Below are 19,428 nucleotides of genomic sequence, written 5' to 3' on the forward strand. Positions count from 1 at the left end.
GTTCCCTCACCTCCCTTGGTTTTTAATTAGAGGATTGCCGATAGTGGACAATAGTGCTGAGCGAACATGGTTGGATTAGGGCGTGCTCGAAAAAGAAGCTTGATTCCCTGCGATTGCTCAACATTCGGAACACATGCAGGAATTGCCTCACAGGCAATCCATGCATATGTTGCGGCTGTCTAACAGCCGCGAGACATGCAGATGCGGGGTCTCGAACATATTTTTTGAGCAGGCCAAAGCCACTCGGATAGCACCTGAGTATGTTCGGATAACACCTTAGCCGAGCATGTTCGTTCATCAGTAGTAGATACCACTTTTAAGCAGGGGTGTGGCTTGGGCAAAGGGCAGCAGGGTCATCTGCCTAGAACCATGGGTCTTGGCCAGGCTTGGATGACAAACTGTACAAGTTTGACACATAACTTGCCTTAGTTCTTGGTTCTCGTGCCCAGTGATGGAGCAGACTGGAAGGGCATTACTAAACACTCGGCCATATTTACACAGTACTATAAACTTTAAATCTCATTTGTTCTTATATTAATATTTTTGGTACATATCTTCCTAGTTAAAATATAAAAAAAATAAATAAAAACATTATTATTCACTGGGTTTTTTACCTTAACCCAGGTCTTCTAGACTTTTTTTTAAAAACCAGTCCACGCTTCTGCTCCTCATTTGCATGCCTGTTTCCATATTCCCTTTGGCTCCTGCTATGCTTCGCTCTACGTCTAGCTTTTCTCCTTTAGGCCTCCACTTGTAATTTTAGATCATCTAAGAATATGTGAAAATTTTGCATTGTTGCCGGTGGCGATTGCCACTGCCAATCTAACCAAATGGTCCAGCAAGCTTCTGACAAATTTTCTTTCCCCCCCTTGTTTTAGCATGTCGTAATTGCTCAGCTCTCATAAATGCACTGTACATATCTAATGTAGAAGTGGTGCTACAAATGACGAGCCATGAAATTGGAATACTGTCATTGCATTTGTGACCATTGCATTAACAACTTGGGGGTTGTCTTATTTGAATGGAGGAAATGTAATGGCGTTGGTGGGCAAGAGTGAGAATCAGAGCTATGACCATTGCTTTGGAATTGCAGCAAAAATGCAACCAACTAACCATGAATCCTTATGGAATAAAAAAGGATGTGGATAAAGGCCCCCATTTATTACATGTTTTCATAGACATAGAGAGCAGAATAGATAGAATGAGAGAGAGACCCATAGTCTTAATGTGTTCTACATTGAACAATTTGCCTATATGCCAGCTACTTAATTTCCTTAGATTTTAAGGGTGCATACAAAATATATATATTGATCAGCTTTTTGCAAAGTTGTGAATACTTGTCTAAGCAAGGGGGAGGAGAGCGGAGAAGCCCAGAGAGTGTTTACTAGCCTTTAAGTACGGATTCTTGTTAAGCAACGGTTCAAAGCAGCTTGTAAAAGAGCATGAACTGTAGATTTTTAGTTTGGTGTTTGAGAGAGACAGTATGGCAAAATAAGGTAGTGGGTATATTGGAAAGATTCATAACTTTGCAAAGGCTGATCACTAATTTAAAGAATTAACTTTTTATTTAACCCATTATCTTTTCTCAACCTAAACCCGTGTAATTAGTATAGCCAGAGTATTAATAAACTAATCGATCACTGTCTTCTCCGCTACCTAGACCAGTTCCACTTCTCTTCTGAGTCATGTGATGGTTATTCAGACTCTCCGCATCACACTGTATTCTGCCGGAAGTCTTTTACAGTGTAAAATCAAGACTGTCCCGACACTCAACGTAGGTTTTTCCTGGATTCCTTTATATAACAAAACTGGACACGTTTCAGCCCATCAAAAGCTTTCATCTGCAGTGGATGGATGGGCTAAAACGCGTCCAGTTTTGTTGAATAAAGGTATCAAGGAAAAACTTACATGCGTGCCAGGACCATCTTGATTTTGCATTATCGATTTTTGACTTGTACCAGTGTAGTGCGGATTGATTTTGGATTTATTTTACAATATAAGCCTATGACGCCTTGTTCTGACGCTCCATAGACTTACAAATCCACTTCCGAGTCACGCAGAGTGCAGCGTGAATCAGAGAGTCTGAATTACCATCATGGGGCTAGATACTGAAGATGACTGCGATCGGTGGGAATATTAACGCATTATATTAAAACTAATATTTAATCAGATTTAGGGGGGAAAAAGTTAATAGGAAAACTTCCCTATATAAAAACAAGTTGTTACTCTTTAAGTCAGGGTCCTCTGGGCACTTGGCCCTGTATTCAAGATTATTTTATAGCAATCTAATCCTTTAAGGCTGGATTATATTAATACCATTTTCATTGGGTTCATGGGGCAGACTATGGGTGATGTAAATACTTACATCAAGCATTTCCTTAGGATTAGGGGTAGATTGAGGAGAGTGTAGGATTTGAAGCTCTGCAACTTCATTCTGCTCCGCCTTGTGACATCGAACATTAGCAGTCATATCATGCTACCCATCACCGAACTGTTGAAAGTCGTGAACCATAACTTATATTTCACATAATACTCTTTCCCTAAACTACTAGTTTTCCAGAATTACATACCAACATTTTTAGCAATGCTTCTCCATCATGAAAAACTAGATGAACCATGCCAAGGTGTCATATCAAACATGCCGATGATAAAACCAATAAGTATTGGCCTTTAAGGTGAACCTGTCACATTGACCATGAAATTCAGTCCGCCAGCAACACACTATAGAGCAGAAGCTGAGCAGGCTGATACATTGCTTTATAGGATCAGTAGAACTTGTAATTTTTTTCACTTAAATGGCTTATTATTCTTGGTATAGAGTCCGGTGGGAGGCTAAGGAGAGTGAGTTGGCGTTAGGTGATTACTTTACAAGTTATACTGATTTCTTTTCAACAGACCTTTAGATCAGTCAGCTCAGCTTCTCTTGCTCATATATAGGGATATATGAAATCTAGTGTTAATTTGCAGGATAATATTGTTCCAATTCTGTTTGGCCAACCTCTTGAAGGGAGGAAATTAACTTTATTCCTCTGCCGAGCTGCGGTGACTGTAAGCTCCGACAGTTCACTGTACATAGATGCACTGCAGAGCATGCCGTCAAAGTGCCAAGGCGTGCTTATATCTACCAATCGCTGTGTACTGAGCGGTGACTGAACCTTCCCCATGCCCCGCCTCTATGACTGAAAGCCGGCGGCTCCCGGGAGGAATAAAGTTCCTTTTCTTTCAGTAGCTGCACTTTCACTAACCGAAACAGACACCATTGGAACACTATTAAGCTACAGATTTACCTTCTATCTGGAGGTTTAATAGCATTTGGGCAGATGACTGGTTCCCTTTAGGGCGCATTCAGACTGCCTTATAAAATGGAGCAAGATCGGAACGCAGTGTACGGACTGGCCGGCAGCTGTCCCTACCCGAGCACAACAGCTTCATCACCGACCCCCTTGGGTCGTGAGAGCTGTTGTCCAGTCCGGCACTTCGTTCCGATCTCACTCCGATTTAAACTACCGTCTGACTGTGCCCTCAAGCTATAATATGGATTCTTGGCTGCGTTTACATGACACATTGGTGATACTTTTTTAATAAATATAGGAAACGATTGTGAAAATTTAAAGGAAATTTTAGATTTCTGTCTCTAAAATTTGCATTACAACAGTCAAGTGAAGACAGATGGTCACTGTTACTAGTAGTCTTTTATCCTGTAGAGAATTGGCAGGCATAGGTAGAAATTCTGTATGTGAATGTATACGAACACGTTACAAGTGAGGAACAATGTCTGTGATGTACCTTCTCTCACTGGCCGTCCTTTCTCTCTCTTTATCTCTCTCTTATACATGCGCACTGCCACAGGGAAGAGCGGTGAAAATTTCGATAGTCCGCTAACCCGGGACGTGCCAAGATTAGGCTGCGGTCTGCCTCATTATAAGGTTCTAAAGTCTGCAGGGCAGGCGACTCTGCAACCCGCGATGTAGAAAGGACTCTGGTAAATGACCTCCTGTTCCTCTTCTACTCACTTTACATTGTTTTAGTGAGGACAGGTGTGTAGTCTAGTGTGTTAGCATGTTGTTTCCGGTGGGTTTGAGCCCCAAAAATAACTTGTAGAGCCTAATGGCAAGATTAGTACATTAGCATGAGCATACACATTGTATTTGTCACCAATATTTGCTAAGACAGGATGACATTTCAGAACTTGATTGTATGTGTCTGCACTGTGGAAAAATAATAGGGACAAGTAAGAAGTCCAACCGTTGTGCATTAAGTGAGTTTCTTTGTATTTTCTCTGTGCCATTAGACTGCCATATGCATGCATTTTATTGATTTTACTCAGAATTTTTTTTTTGCTCGGGGTTCAATTACGTGATGAGCCGATTGGAGCTCATATGGCACTCATATCATGTTCATCCTTGTCTCTACAGCCAACAGAGTCTTGGCTTTCAATTCAGATTCTTGATGAATAAGAACTGATAACTTGGATTCGTTTTTCATTTCAATTCCTTCTTTCATTACTGGAATTTGTAACCAGAATAGGGATGGTAAAACATTCCTTTTGAATGCCTGAGACGTGGGAGTCATAATCTGAGTTAGAGGAACTTCATTTTATTTTTTTTTATTATGGAGAGTGCTGCTATACTATATAGATGTATGTGTGCTATGTTTCTCCCATCAATTTAAGGGTTTCTCAAATAGGTTGTCTACATGTGTCAAGCTGGTAATTAACTTTCAGCTGAATGACCAAAAATTCCTCCTGACCCCACCACCCAATACACCAGTACACTTGGCTCAACTGGGTGTGGACATGGTCTCAGTAGGGAGAGGGGAGTATGCCATGTTCAGAAACTTCTGGAAACCGCTCATCTCCTAACATGTTGAAATCCAACTACTTACCTCATTTTCTGATGTCGACGGAAAAGCCAGAACATAACTGAATGCACTCGATTGTTGGCAGGTCATGTTGAAATTAGCAGAATCAGCTGACATTGTGTATGGCTACCTAAAAAATAAAGGCTACTTATGAGGGTGCATATGAAATAAGGTAGGCTATACATGTCCAATTTTTGCTTATACAGAAACCCTTTACCTCATTGCAGTCAGCCTCTTGTTCTGGTGGTAAATTTCAGTCATGGTCGAAGAATCCATTTCCCTTGGCATATTGTGATCAATGACCATTTGTACGCCTTAAGGCATATTTTCTGGCTATCAGATCGCTACAGGGCAATAGTATTTTGGTCTGTTTCCCAAGGACACCAGTTTTCTTTTATTGTGCTAAATCAGTATTATTTCAATTTCTGTTGAGCAGGGTTCAGCTCATGGATGACCTTGTCTTTAAGGCTTTTTTTGCTGATATTTCACATATTAACTGTATAAGTGATACGATATTCTCGCCAGGAAACCAAAGTATGAGGAGGTAAAAATTCATATGATCACGGATTGAACATATACTAAAAATAATTGAGGCATTGGTATATCAACCAAACCTCTTCTCCATTCCTCATGTGTCCTTTTATGGTTCTCCATCTTTGATCCTTTCCCATGTTCAATCGTCCCTTAAACCAACTTGTTTAAAATGAATGTCAATTATCCTCTCCTAAGTATTGTCAATTCTTACTCTATTAACCTGGTAGTTTAGATTGTGTACAAGGGCACACATGCAACTTTCATGTCTTATTTTGTCCAACCCCTTCCATGTATTGACAATCTTGTCTTGGCGGATTGTGCGCGAGATTTCTATAAACAGATGAGTAAAAATTCCCCTACACATTAGACAACTTATTGCCGGACGATCATTCGGCAGACCATTACCTTTCCGAGCTCTTTCATAAATAGAAAAGCTCTGCTCAGCTGAGTGGTCCTGTGCTCGCTGAGAGACGCAGCTAAATTCCATGAGGTGGCTTATCTCCCAGAAAACAAAAGATGGGGTTGAATTTTAGCAATCCAGATCCTTCCTTCCCTTGACATGGTCAAGGGAGAATTGTGTGGCTCTCATACACATTAGACCAGTGTTCCCCAACTCCAGTCCTCAAGAGCCACCAACGGATCACCGGTGATAGAATTATCATATGGGCAATACTACAGAAATCTTGAGAACATGATCTGTTGGTGGCTCTTGAGAACTGGAATTGGGGAACACTGCATTAGACTGTCAGACAATCCATTTTAATGTTGGGTTTGTCTCTTTTAGTCGAAAGTGTCTGATAGGTCCTTAAGCTACCTCTAGAGTTGTCTGGCAGTAGCTTAAAGTTTCACGTTCACATTGCTGTCAGCCAAACCTGCTGATATCGACGGGTTCAGCCAATGGTCTGGGTATGAAGGCGCCGGCCAACTGATGATTGGAAGAGACTTTGAATGCCCATGTCTGATTTTGGACTGCCGACTGCATTGTTCTCCGAGAGATAAGCCGCCGGCTGATATCAGTCAGCTTCTTTCTCATACAGAACACTGAACTTTTGTTTTTCCCCAAATCATTTATAGGAAGAGTATCTGTAGGCTTCAATAGATAGACAGATGGAGATGTAATTTAATCTGAGTTGCCAACTCACGCTGAAAACCGTAGGTTTGCTCATACGGCTATGGGTGCTTTTAAGAACGAGTTCATGTTTTTTTACCTAGCGGCCAATGTATGGTGTCCCTACTGAATGACCTGCATCTGATGATTTTCATTACTCTGGGGCAGCTATAACCCTTGCTGTAGCGATAGATATAATTGGTAAAATTGGTTCTTCCACGTGAAGGTTTATTGATGTGATTTTAGCTTAATTGTGTTTTTGTGTCCTAATTGTGAAATATCATCAGGTAAAGGCATTTTTTAAACACTTTGCAAAGAAATTTTGTTAGTAAATTTGCCTTTTGGATCTAAAATTCTATAGATTTCTGTATTCTATGTGTAAATTTGTAACCGGCAAGAGTCTGGGGATGTGCGGTGAGGAGGTAGAAAGAGGAGGGGGTTGTAGGAGGGAGAGATGGGACTCTTAATAGCCCAAGAGAAGCGATGCACCAGCTGTCAAGCAGACAGAGGCAAATGCATAGTGAACCTTAAGGGTCTCCCAATCGTCAGGTTTATTGTTCAGCAAGAATAGTAATTAAATGTTTTGTTTTGACATTTTGATGGGGCACCAGAACCGCCTGTCTGCCTCTTGCAAATACTTTGCAAACAGTTGCATCAAACTGTAGCTTATTTCACCTTTGTTTTATCACAGGGGACCAACTTCTGACCAGAATAAAAAAAAAAAACAAAAGCTTTAGACTGTAGATTGCACCAATAGATGATTTTTATTAAGAAACATAAAATCGGTATAAGCTAATAATATACATGCTCTGAGCCTGGTGCTTCCCGCTGGCTCCTAAAACAGCACTATCAATCAATGCTTATTTTTCCATTCATTTTTCGTCTAGAAATTGACTCACGCTTTTCCCATACAGACTGAATTTTTTTCTTACTCTTTTTGTCAATACATTATGCAAAACAAATTTTAGCAGCATAATTTATAAAGTTAAGGACACTGAGCCACATTCCCTGCCCGAACAGATTTTTCAGCTTCCTTAGCAACTCCAGTATAGCATTTTCCTGCCGAGAACGGAGATAAGAGGAGGAAACTAATGTGCTTACTCTAAAAGGTCAATTGTGATCTGGACTTTTGGTTAGTTGTATGTGCTATTTTGTGACCATGAATATGACGTGTTCTCTGGGCTTCTTCTTGATAACGTTGGCTGGGACCACTTCCTTAAACTCTTACCAAATTTTCAGTTACCATAAGATCTTTTTGTAAGGCTGACAATTGATCGCCTTTCCTGAACCATTCTTAATTTCTCTTAGGAGCTTTAGTTGGAATTATTGTGGGTTCCTACAGCCATTAAAGCGAGCGTTTTGGTCTAGGTGTAAGATCTAGACTTAATCATGGACAAAAATTTTAATAAGGTCTAGATTTATTAAGTTATCTGCAATTTTTTATTTTTTTTTACTACGGATTTGAGATCTACTCCATTTGAAGAGATTAAGATTTATGGGCCGAGCATAGATCTCCTTGAGATTCTGCTTCTAGAGGCATGAGACATGTAGATCAGGAGAGCAGACTGTCAGTCATTACATGTCTCACACTGTTGACGCCCCATTTCATTTACAGCTGAACTGAGTTTTCCCATAAGGGCTTCCACCTTTCACATCATTATTATTATTTATTATTATAGCGCCATTTTATTCCATGGCGCTTTACATGTGAGGAGGGGTATACATAATAAAAACAAGTATAATAATCTTGAACAATAGAAATCACAACTGGTACAGGAGGAGAGAGGACACTGCCCGCGAGGGCTCACAATCTACAAGGGATGGGTGAGGATACAGTAGGTGAGGATAGAGCTGGTCGTGCAGTGGTTTGGTCGATCGTTGGTTACTGCAGGTTGTAGGTTTGTCGGAAGAGGTGGGTCTTCAGGTTCTTGTTGAAGGTTTCGATGGTAGGCGAGAGTCTGATGTGTTGTGGTAGAGCGTTCCAGAGTAGTGGTGATGTGCGAGAGAAATCTTGTACGCGATTGTGGGAAGAGGAGATGAGAGGTGAGTAGAGAAGGAGATCTTGTGAGGATCGGAGGTTGCATGCAGGAAAGTACCGGGAGACGAGGTCACAGATGTATGGAGGAGACAGGTTGTGGATGGCTTTGTATGTCATGGTTAGGCTTTTGTACTGGGGTCTCTGGGTAATGGGGAGCCAGTGAAGGGATTGACAGAGGGGAGAGGCCAGGGAATAGCGGGGTGACACGTGGATTAGTCGGGCAGCTGAGTTTAGAATAGATTGGAGGGGTGCGAGAGTGTTAGAGGGGAGGCCACAGAGCAGGGGATTACAGTAGTCAAGGTGGGAGATGATGAGGGCATGGACTAGGGTTTTTGCAGATTCTTGGTTTAGGAATGTACGGATCCGTGAAATATTTTTGAGTTGAAGGCGGCAGGAAGTGGAAAGGGCTTGGATATGTGGTTTGAAGGAGAGATCAGTGTCAAGGATTACCTGAGATAGCGAGCTTGTGGGACTGGGGAGAGTGGGCAGCCATTTACTGTAATGGATAGGTTCGTTTGGGGGGGTCGCGTGAGATGGGGGAAAGATGATGAATTCTGTTTTGTCCATGTTAAGTTTCAGTAATCTAGCAGAGAAGAAGGATGAAATGGCGGACAGACATTGAGGGATTCTGGTTAGTAGCATGGTGATATCTGGTCCTGAGATGTAGATCTGTGTTTCGTCAGCAAGGAGATGATACTGAAAACCGTGAGATTCTATGACCTGTCCCAGGCCCAGAGTGTAAATGGATAAGAGCAGGGGCCCTAGATCTGAACCTTGCGGGACTCTGACAGATAGGTGGCGAGGTGGTGTGTGAGTGGGAGACGCTGAATGTCCGGTCAGTTAGGTATGACGAGATCCAGGATAGGGCCAAGTCTGTGATGCCAAGGGATGAGAGGGTCTGCAGCAACAAGGAATGGTCCACTGTGTCAAAGGCAGAGGACAGGTCCAGGAGGAGGAGGATAGAGTAGTGTCACTTGCTCTTGGCGGTTAATAGGTCATTGGTGACCTTAGTTAGGGCAGTTTGTCGAGTGGTGCGACTGGAAGCCTGATTGTAAGCGGTCGAAGAGGGAGTAGGAAGAGAGATGGGAAGACAGTTCAAGATGGACGTGTTGTTCCAGTAGTTTTGAGGCATAAGGGAGAAGTGATATGGGGCGATAGGTCAATACAGAGGATGGGTCAAGAGAGGGCTTTTTGAGGATAGGTGTGATTGAGGCATGTTTAAAGCTTGAGGGGAAAACACCAGTTGTTAGTGATAGGTTGAAGAGATGGGTTAGGGTTGGGATGAAGACTCTGGTGAGGTTTGGGATGAAGTGGGAAGGGATCGGGTCAAGTGCACAGGTGGTGAGATGCGATCTTGAGAGTAGAGTGGATAGTCGATCTTCTGTAATGGTGGAGAAGTTGGTTTCATCATCATATGACAGAGCACAGGCTTTCATGAGGGACTCATAGTGGGAATGCAGATGCTATTTTGGGGTGAATCTGTATAGTGAAAGGACGTCACAGCTTGACAAAGAGGATAAGAAAGCCATAAAACACTGACAAAACTGCACAATATGTGTCACAGCACAGCAGTGAAGATGATTGTGTGAGGAACAGGCTGTTGGTTACCATCCTTCCACCCATAGTCCTGTATGTTTAGGTTACTTTGTCCATTACTAAGGTTGTATTTGTGTTAAGGAGCTTAAAGAGGGTTGGATACAGTCCTAGGGGATCTCGAAGGATTTAAAAGCTGAAGCCATCACTAAGCAATGAAATGGCTTCAGCCGGTGTAAAGAAAGGTGTGTGGGTCAACAACTTGTCAGATAGTCATATAACATATACACCATACAGATGCAGGCATTTGGCTAGAGATCTCAAGTCATAGCAGACTCAAACATCGGACCTTTGGCCATAGCAGGATTTTACTCATCTAATCGTAGGAAAAAAGACCAGAAAAGGTTCCAGTACAAAGGGCATATCGCTTCAAAGCATTGATTGAACGTTCAGGTGAATATGTGCCGTAACAACAGTGCCTTAAACTCAGTCCAAAGGTGTGTTGGCTGCACAATTACCCTACTAGAGTTTTGCCTCCTGTGCTTAGTCTAGGGCAGGGGTGGGGAATCTTTTTTTTTTTTTCTGCCAAGGACCATTTGGATATTTATACCATCCTTTGGGGGCCGTACAAACTCCGCCCACAAAGTGCATCCGGACTCTGACACTGGTTTCAGGACGTAATCTTTCATTGCATGCCCTTCAATGTTCAGTAGTGAACACTGCATGTGTGTGCTAACAGAGCAAGAAGAAATTAATGCGCTTGTGACAATCAAACTACAGCTCTTTGCCCAAGAATTTGGTCCCTGCGAATCTGCTTGAGGGCCTGATAAAAGGTCATCGAGGGCTGTAAATGGCCCTGGGGCCTTAGGTTCCCCTCTCCTGGTCTAGAATGTGTCTAGAGATCCCAGAGAGAGTACACAAATTTTCAGGTAAATTTTAGGCTTTGCAAAACTTAAGAACAATTTGGTAAAGCTGGTGATTTCTATTTTCTAAAAAAATGCTTCATGTCTAGCTTGAACAAGACCAATGTAGTATTTGCTAAGTAACGCTACTGTAGCTATTTTCCACTTTATCATGCAATCACTTTTCTGATTATTCTGGTGAGCGAGTTCTATATGTTAGAATTGCGTAATTTGGCAAGTATTCTACGATCTTGTTTCTATCACAGAGCCATAGTTTGACCACCTTATTTCATTGTGTGCACATTTTGTTCCCATGTATGCCAAGTATGTTTTTAGTATTTGAGTATAGTCTGAACACTGATGACGCCACAATATTACTTTTATACTTTCAAGATATGATTCATTTCTTATAGTACATGGCAGCTCATGGGGTACAGGATAGGTGATAATAAAAGTGATAAATCTGTTGCATTATTGAACTGCTAACCAAAATTTTTCCTTGTTTTTCTGTTTGTGTTCAGATCTCAGACCACTGCCTGATGTAGCCATGACGGGAAACTGCACGCGGGAATGTACAGAATATGGACACTCTGATACTTGCTGGATGCCCGGCCAGCCATCCCCCAACCGCAGGCCCAAAAATGCCCTGAAGCTCTCCACTTTTGTGCCTTACCAAGACAAGGGGAGTCAAGAGCAGATTGGCAATGGAAACCCTAGAATTCCAGAGGACCGCATTGGAGGCAACAATAACAGCACCACCAAAATGGCCAACATCCAGCTGTTACCGACTTACAGTGCCTTTACCAGTAACAGCCATGAGCCATGTACGGACTCCCCTATGGAGGAAATCCCCCTAACCCAAACGGCTGATTTTCAGCACGCCACAACTCCTTCCTCCCAATCTGCCAAGAGGGAGATATACCTGTGAAATTCACTTTTTGGCATGGTTTGAACTAGGAGAGAAGGAAGAATTGGGAGATACAGACCTAAACCAGGCTAACTTTAAATGAAGGAGAACTATTGAGAGGAACTTAAAGATGTTTGCTTTATGGTCCATGCAACTGCTTCAAGGCCTATGCCTATTTTATTTTTTAGTGTTTTTTTTTTTGCTCAGTTTTCCATTTTTTTTTTTTTTTTAATTTTCTTATTTCCTATGTAAAATTTGAAACTGCCCTCTACATAGACAATTCATTATCGTAAAGGTCAGAACTGGATTTAGAGAGGGGAAGCACATTATTCTTTTAAAAAAAAAATTACGTTTTTATATGAAAAGGGAACTTGCGTTATGTTTCTCAGCCAAAGATGAGAAACCCTAAAGCAAAGGTGGACTTTATAAGCCATTGTGGTTTGTGTCTGAGATTCCTAAAGAAGGGTGTTCTTGGTGCTGTCATCTCTTCTGGTACATAGGTTGAATGTCCTCATTTATAGGAGAAATTACCGTCTTTGTGGTGAATGAATGACAGTTGGTAGAGGTATTTTTATTTTTGGTTAAACACTTGGCACTAGGTTTAAATCATGGTTCTTCTGCGCATATATATAAATACATAGGCACATTCAGAGCCTCACACCTTCCTATTGGAAATAAATCTTAAGGTTCTGCTCAGGTACTTTAGTATCTGTTCTGGTAGACTGGTGTCAAACATTACCCAAAGTTTCGTCTCATACATGGTACTAAGGTCCTTTCGACGTAAATTTCAATAAAATGTTACAGAAATATTTTTGATATTCAATCTATTAAGGTAATAATTTTTTGTTTTTCCCAAAATTTTACTACTTAAAAATGGCTTGCAGACTTTGTGAGTTTATGATCCATGCGGAGATTCATCAATTGGATGATTCCTGCTCTTTAAGCTCCGTTTAGTTAGAAGGGTATCGCACCTGAAATTCTTTAATACAGTTCATGTACTGTCACCTTTTTTTTAATCAACATTTACCGTACTGCATGCTATTGCTAAAATGTAAGGAATGCTCCTCCTCGAGGAAAATTCGATGGAGTTAGGCAAATGCCCAAGGATTCTCCCTTAGGCTTTGGTTCACAACCACGGTTTGAAGGTGTCTAGTGATCTTGTGAAATATCTGGTGTCAACTAATGTCCTTAGGTAAAAAAAAATGGGGGGATATTCTATACCAAAGGTGCCAACTGAATGAGTACGGATGATTGCAAAAGGACAGCCTGATGGGGACCAAACTGTAATTTATCTGCATATCCAACTCATCAATAACAGGGTAAGCTGCGAGTTTGACTGGCCGTTTCATGTAGACTTCTGTAAATACAATCCCTTTGAATGAATATTAAGTCTGCTTGACTTCCGCTTTTATCGTTGCAAGAATCCATCCCTTTTTATTTTCTTTTTTCTGTTTGTTTTATTTATTGTAATTTAATTTTTGACTACACTCTGCCAAATGGCCCACAACCGGTTGGGTTTTGTTTTTGGTTCCAGCATGTAGGCTGGTGTATTCAGTGGCATTACTTCCTTTTCCTATTTAATGGGAGAGCGAAAACCTTAAACCAGAGTAGAAAGGTTAAGTTCCATGTGTATATCTCTGTAATACATACTAATTTGCACATAATCTGCCGAGATTTTCGAAGTCAAAAGTTGCTCCTATTTGTGTTAACTCTTCGACTGTAAATTGCACCACGAGCTCTGATCTGACAAGTTTTGATGTTTTTTGGGGTTTTTTTAGCTAAACTTTACCATTTGGTGACACTACAATGTGTTTTGGCAGAAGCAGTTACCAATTTAATAAAATGAAGGTTTTGTATCCTACGAGGGGAACTTATAAATGCGGCACTCGTATGCCAAGCTACTTTTAGAGGGTTGGGTTGCTACAGTTATTCTTTTTTTCCCATTTTAATACACTGAGTGCATGGAGAAGAGAACTTGGAATGCTTTGTATTTGACTAATGGTATTTAACGGATGTATATCTTCATTTCTTCCTTACAACAAATGGCATAATACTGATCCATACTGTTTGGTGCCACAGGAGCGATTTGTTAAATAAAAATGTAAAAAGCCCGGATTCCTACTGGTATAAAATATTGTATTAGCAGGTATAAAGTAACCTCCACCTGACGTGTGCCATCTGGCCATGTCACCGGATATTCCTACTTGTGTATTTCCTTTTCTTTTGTGTTTCTTTTCATGCAATATATAATGCTATTCACTACTGTCTTATGAAACAATATGTTGGTGTTCAATTTTTGGTGAAAAATTAGAAAATAACAGGGAAAAAAAAGTATTAAGAACAACCAGTGTCTGTTGGGCTGTTGAGTTCAGGTCAGGAGATCCACATTCGGCCTGCACCTTATGGTCTGCACCTGGAACGTGAATGTGAACCTTTTCGTATCATGTTGTTTTAGCTCCAATATTCTGTGCTGACTTTGTGATATAACCAGGGTTCCTTTCTAATACTTCACTAAAAATTTGTCTTATTTCCTTCACACAGCCATAATTAAATGTTACAGTTCTGAGCTCCCAAAGCCTTTTATGGTGAAGCTCAGAAATTAATTGCACATTGTTAAACGATTGAATCTAATGTACTAGCCCAACATATTGGGTTCCTTTAGTGGTAGCTAAAAGCAGACTGAAATGTATTACTTATGGCTCGGTTTGCATCCTTATTTGTCAATTTCATTGTTATGCTCTATCGTAGAAGTCGAACAGTAAAATTGGTAGAGGACTTGCTATGTCACATCACAGACCCAAAGGGTGCCCAATGGACCACATTATTGTATTGTATAATGGTGTCCATTGGGTTCAAGCATGGTGTCCATAATTTTTCCTAAGACTCATGGATTTGGAGCAATGTATTAAAGAAAAAAAATGTGCCGTGACCATATTTATAAATTTTTTTCAAGAGTGGACCTTCACTTTTACCATTTTAGGTTAATGTTGAATATAATAGGATAGTTTGCTTTATAACACAACTGTATATCCTATAAGAACTCTCCCATAGACTTGAATATGATCAAAGATTCAGGACATGAACACAAGCAGACGTTTTCAGTCCCTTTTTACACTTGGTATTTTCCCAATGTTTTGTCTTTTAAGCTGGTTTCCCACCTCCACAATTCACTGTCCTTGTGGACCTAGAAGTTTAGACTGTCTGTGGGGTCTCCTGACCCCCAACTCAACAATCTAATGTATGTTTTTGAAGCTGTTGAGTTTAGGACAGCAGGCACGCGATCTGTGTAGGGAATGTGAATTGCGGTAGTTGAACCTGCCGTAGAGTGTTTTTTTGGGGGGTTTTGTTTTTTTCAAATGCAATAGAAGTAGCCATTTTTTAAATTGCAGCTCCAACTACAAGCCATAGATGATACTACCTGAATTTTAAAAGCAACGCTATGTAAAGGTACAATGTCGGACTTCCCAAATCATGTAGTTGCTTGGTGTACATTTCCAGGTTTATTTCTTGGCATCACTTAAGAAATTTTGATGGTTTAACGCCATCTAACTGGAACCAATATTTAATTTTAACTTCACCTACTCAGTAAGCTCCACTAGAGGATATGAGACTCAATGTAAGTGAATTGGTGAGGAAGGCTCCTGTGGAGCGTAGATGCTTGATGGGCGTCATCAATGGCCTTACGGACATTGCTTTGTGCCTTATGCCTCAGTGATGTCTCTGGATCATAGTAATTTCATAACTTAATTTTGCTTAGGTCTCTCTTTTGGGTTTTTGGGTCTTCTTACAGAAGCAAAATGGTCCGATAGATGTTCAACAATAATCCAGACATCAAGATTTTGTTTCTCGTGCTTCCTTAACCCTATGTCTTTGGCAGCACAGGGTTACATTTCCATCATGATCTCCCAGCAGCTGTTTTCTATAAAACTAATTTCTCATTAGCACATTGCCAATCTGGAATGCTTTGCTTTCTACCCGCTGCTCTGTTCTAGCCATTGTTTATCTCTGTTCAGCTTAGAGACCTGTAGGAGAATGGAAGATTGACAGTTTTTGCTTTGCTAGTGAGGGGTGACTGTGTCAGAGCTGTGCTACGCTCCCACATGATCTAATATGACATCTCTAAAACACATTTCTGTCTGGGTAGGTTCTTAATTATCCACTCCTGTCTCCCATTCACTTGCTATCTAATTCCTCACTCACCTCCTCTCACCTCGGCATTTTCTGCATTGCACTTCAGGACACCCGCTGCTCTTTCACGTATAATTGTTGCTGCATTTTTAATGTGGGTGAGATCTTGTTTGCGAAGAGTATTTTCGTGGCGCAATCATTCTTGACATTTTATGCACAATATGTAGAGTCAGTTTGGACAGCTCGGGTGTCTGACGCATTCTGCCACCTTTAGAATATGACAGCTGTCAACGAAAAGAAAACTGCTTGGCCAAATAAGTAGTACACTTGATATAGTCTTCCGTGCTAGAAGAAACTTTTGAATGGATGAGTATGATGGGACATTTTAGCTTGTATACTGTAATGTAACACTGCAGTCCTCATCACAAAAGGCCTTCCTGTGGGGTCAAACATTAGGAGGTAGAACAATTGCCTATTGTAAGGAAATGGCTATTTATGTTTACTCAACGTTGTCATTTGAGGTGTAATAGAGTTCTTACCACTGCATGTTCATCTAAGGCTACTTTCACACATCAGGTTTTTTGCATCAGGCACAATCCGGCGAATGTTGGAAAAAACAGATCCGGCGCAGATTGTGAAAAACTGATGCGACGGATCAGTTTTTTCGATGGATCCAGCAAGCATTTCTAGATAATTGGATAAAAAAAATTGGAGCAGGCTCCATTTAAAAAAACCGGAATCCGGCGCCGGAATCCGTCATTTTCCGGATCCGGCATCTTCCGGCTCCCATAGGCTTCCATTCTAGCAAACAGCCGGATCCAGCGCTACCAGCTTTTTCACCGGAGACAAAAAACATTGTTATGGACGCTTTTTTCAGAAACCGGAAACAGCAGATTTGCCGGATGCGTCAAAAACAGGACAAAACGCATTGTCATCTGGCGCGATCCGGCACTAATGCAAGTCTATGGGAAAAAAACTGCATCCGGTGGCAACATTCGCCGGATCCGGGTTTTTGAAATTTAGCCGGATTTAGCCCGACAGCGAAAACCTGATGTGTGAAAGTAGCCTAAGTGAAAGAATAGGTTTTGGACTATCTGGTGATGGGAGGGTAATTATTTGCATGCCATAAGTCATTTTACCCAAGTTTCATGGTGCTTGCAAGCTATTTACTGTAGTTTTATAGTGTTGGGTGTCTGACCTAGCGAAGTCTAACCTGAACACTGTTTTGTTTTTTTTTCTTTTTTTGAGGGGGGGGGGGGGGGGTGAGTCTTTTTACATGGAAGCATTATGTGCATGGACCATAGCTTTGGGTCTGTAGGCAACAAAAAGTATCATTCTACCAGGTAGTTGAGGCTTAGATAATATGTGGACTAAAGGTGCAACGATATGTAGATGACCTCTTTGGCTTGACTGGATATATACAAGAAAGGAATTAAAAAAAAAATCAGTGCTGTAATTTCCCATCTCTGTATGAATGTGTAACATACAATCTAGCATTGTTGCATAAATGCACAGTTCTAATCTGTTTTGCTTCCCAAATTTTTGCAAATGGTAATACGGTATGTCAAAAATGTAAACTAATCCGAACGGGCATAATGGATCTCTTATTTGTACACCATATTGATTTGGTTGTCCGATCCTGTTTTTCTTTAATTGTGTGTGCAATATGAGAGCAGGTCATTGCTCCTATTATAAAGACTTTCTAGCATTTTAAGCCTGCGCTATGACAACTCAAGGCATTTACTTTCCGAGGGCAAAAACCAAAGGTTAAAATTCGGTCATGATGGTAAAATTGGTTCTCCGATGGCTACATTTGGCAGAGTAGTCTGGGTTTTTCCCCAACTTCACATTCTGTATCACATTTAAGAAAAAGGGTGTATAAAAAAAATAAAATAATCAAAGCCTGTTTTTAGATTTTTAGTGTTGATTCTATTTGCCTCCTGACATATTGCGGTATCGGCAATGTCCACCAATGGAAAGGGGCTAACACAAAAAATTTAATTTACCTGCTTGTGATGCTGCCTTGTTTTGTACAGTTTTATGTACATGAAAGTGTTGCTTTTTAATATAAACCTTTAAAGAAATCTATATATATATATATATATATATAATAAAAAAAAATCCCACACAAAAAAAAACCTTGACTGAAAATATAATGGCAAAGTATGTAACTATTTTTACGATGGGTAAATTAATATGTATAATCAGAAGCTATCGTTGAAGTTTTCTCGATTTCTAAATATTTGATGTATTTTCCCAAGTTATCCTTAACTTTTACCTTTTCTCTCTGGGAAGTTTTTTTTTTTTTTTCTATCTACCCATTTTTAATTTCATATGTATCTTTAAATTTATATAATTTTATTTTAACTCCCAATTTATTAATCCTGTGAGCACAATCATATTTTTTTTTGTTTATTTTTATTTTTGTTTTCAGTTTTTAAATTGTTTCAGCATGGCAAGAATAAAACAAATTTGTGGTCTGTCTATTACCGTTTTTACTTTTCAGATACATGAAAATCTTTCTGTTCTGTTTGCGGAGCTGTCAAATAAAGAACTCCATTGTAATTATAATCCCAACGTCTCACAATGACTCGGATAATGTGTGTCAATCCTTGTGTATATCTGGTGATTTTTACATAAAATGATGGTTACACTCAAGATGAGAGGATTTTTAGTTAGAATTTTGGGGGAATATGTAGTCTTCTACAAATCCCATCAGTGGTGAACAAGGAATTGGGACTTTGACCCAGCATGCCAGTATAACATCATACACTTGTATGGTTAGTAAAATATATCAATTTTAGACCCAGATAATTTTTTTTAATGTCATTAACGATGAGTGGACGTGCTCAGATAAGGTTATCCATGCATGCTCGGGTGGTAACCGAGTGTCTTCGGCGTGCTCAAAAAAATGTTTGAGTCCCCGCGGCTGCATGTCTCGCGACTGTTCGACAGTCACAACACATGCAGGGATTGCCTTACGAACAACTGTCGAACAGCCAAGAGACACGCAGGTATGGGAACTCGAACATATTTTTCAAACACGTCGAAGACACTCGGTTAGCACCTGAGCATGCTTGGATAACCTAGTCACCATCATCACCTCTGTTAACTCTTTAACCACGCAACTTTTTTTTCCCTTTTGATTTCCAAGGGTCATAATTTTTTTTTGCTCTTTAATTTTTTTTTTGTTTGTTTGTATGGTACTCTCTTCAGTCTTAATTTATTGGTTGGCTTTTGTCAATAATTTTTTGAGGAAAAAATACAAAAACAGAAATTCCAAAATTGTTTTATGCATTTTTTTTTTATCCAGTCAAGACATCCAGCTTTTTTCTTAAGAAATTGGATCAAAACCGTGAATGGTGAAAAATGACTTTGTACTTTGGCTTGTCAGTAGACGTGTAAAACATATGTTTTA

At 40.3% G+C, this 19,428-nt stretch overlaps 1 protein-coding gene across 9 annotated transcripts in view; it reads left to right on the forward strand.

The window, feature by feature from the left end:
* Positions 1 to 18,110, forward strand: part of PCDH1 (protocadherin 1) — a 214,173-nt gene extending 196,063 nt beyond the window's left edge. For 6 of the 9 annotated variants that reach the window (XM_077266283.1, XM_077266279.1, XM_077266280.1 and 3 more), the window contains one exon: positions 11,497 to 18,110. In XM_077266283.1, the coding sequence (XP_077122398.1) occupies positions 11,497 to 11,903 (407 nt within the window). In that variant the 3' untranslated portion in view covers positions 11,904 to 18,110. Of the gene's footprint in view, positions 1 to 3,849; positions 3,983 to 11,496 lie in introns of all 9 variants that reach the window. The other 3 variants (XM_077266286.1, XM_077266287.1, XM_077266288.1) reach the window with 1 other exon arrangement.
* The last annotated feature ends 1,318 nt before the right edge of the window (positions 18,111 to 19,428 follow it).

This window comes from Ranitomeya variabilis, chromosome 5, assembly GCF_051348905.1.
Source record: "Ranitomeya variabilis isolate aRanVar5 chromosome 5, aRanVar5.hap1, whole genome shotgun sequence".
Classification (NCBI taxonomy): domain Eukaryota; kingdom Metazoa; phylum Chordata; class Amphibia; order Anura; family Dendrobatidae; genus Ranitomeya; species Ranitomeya variabilis.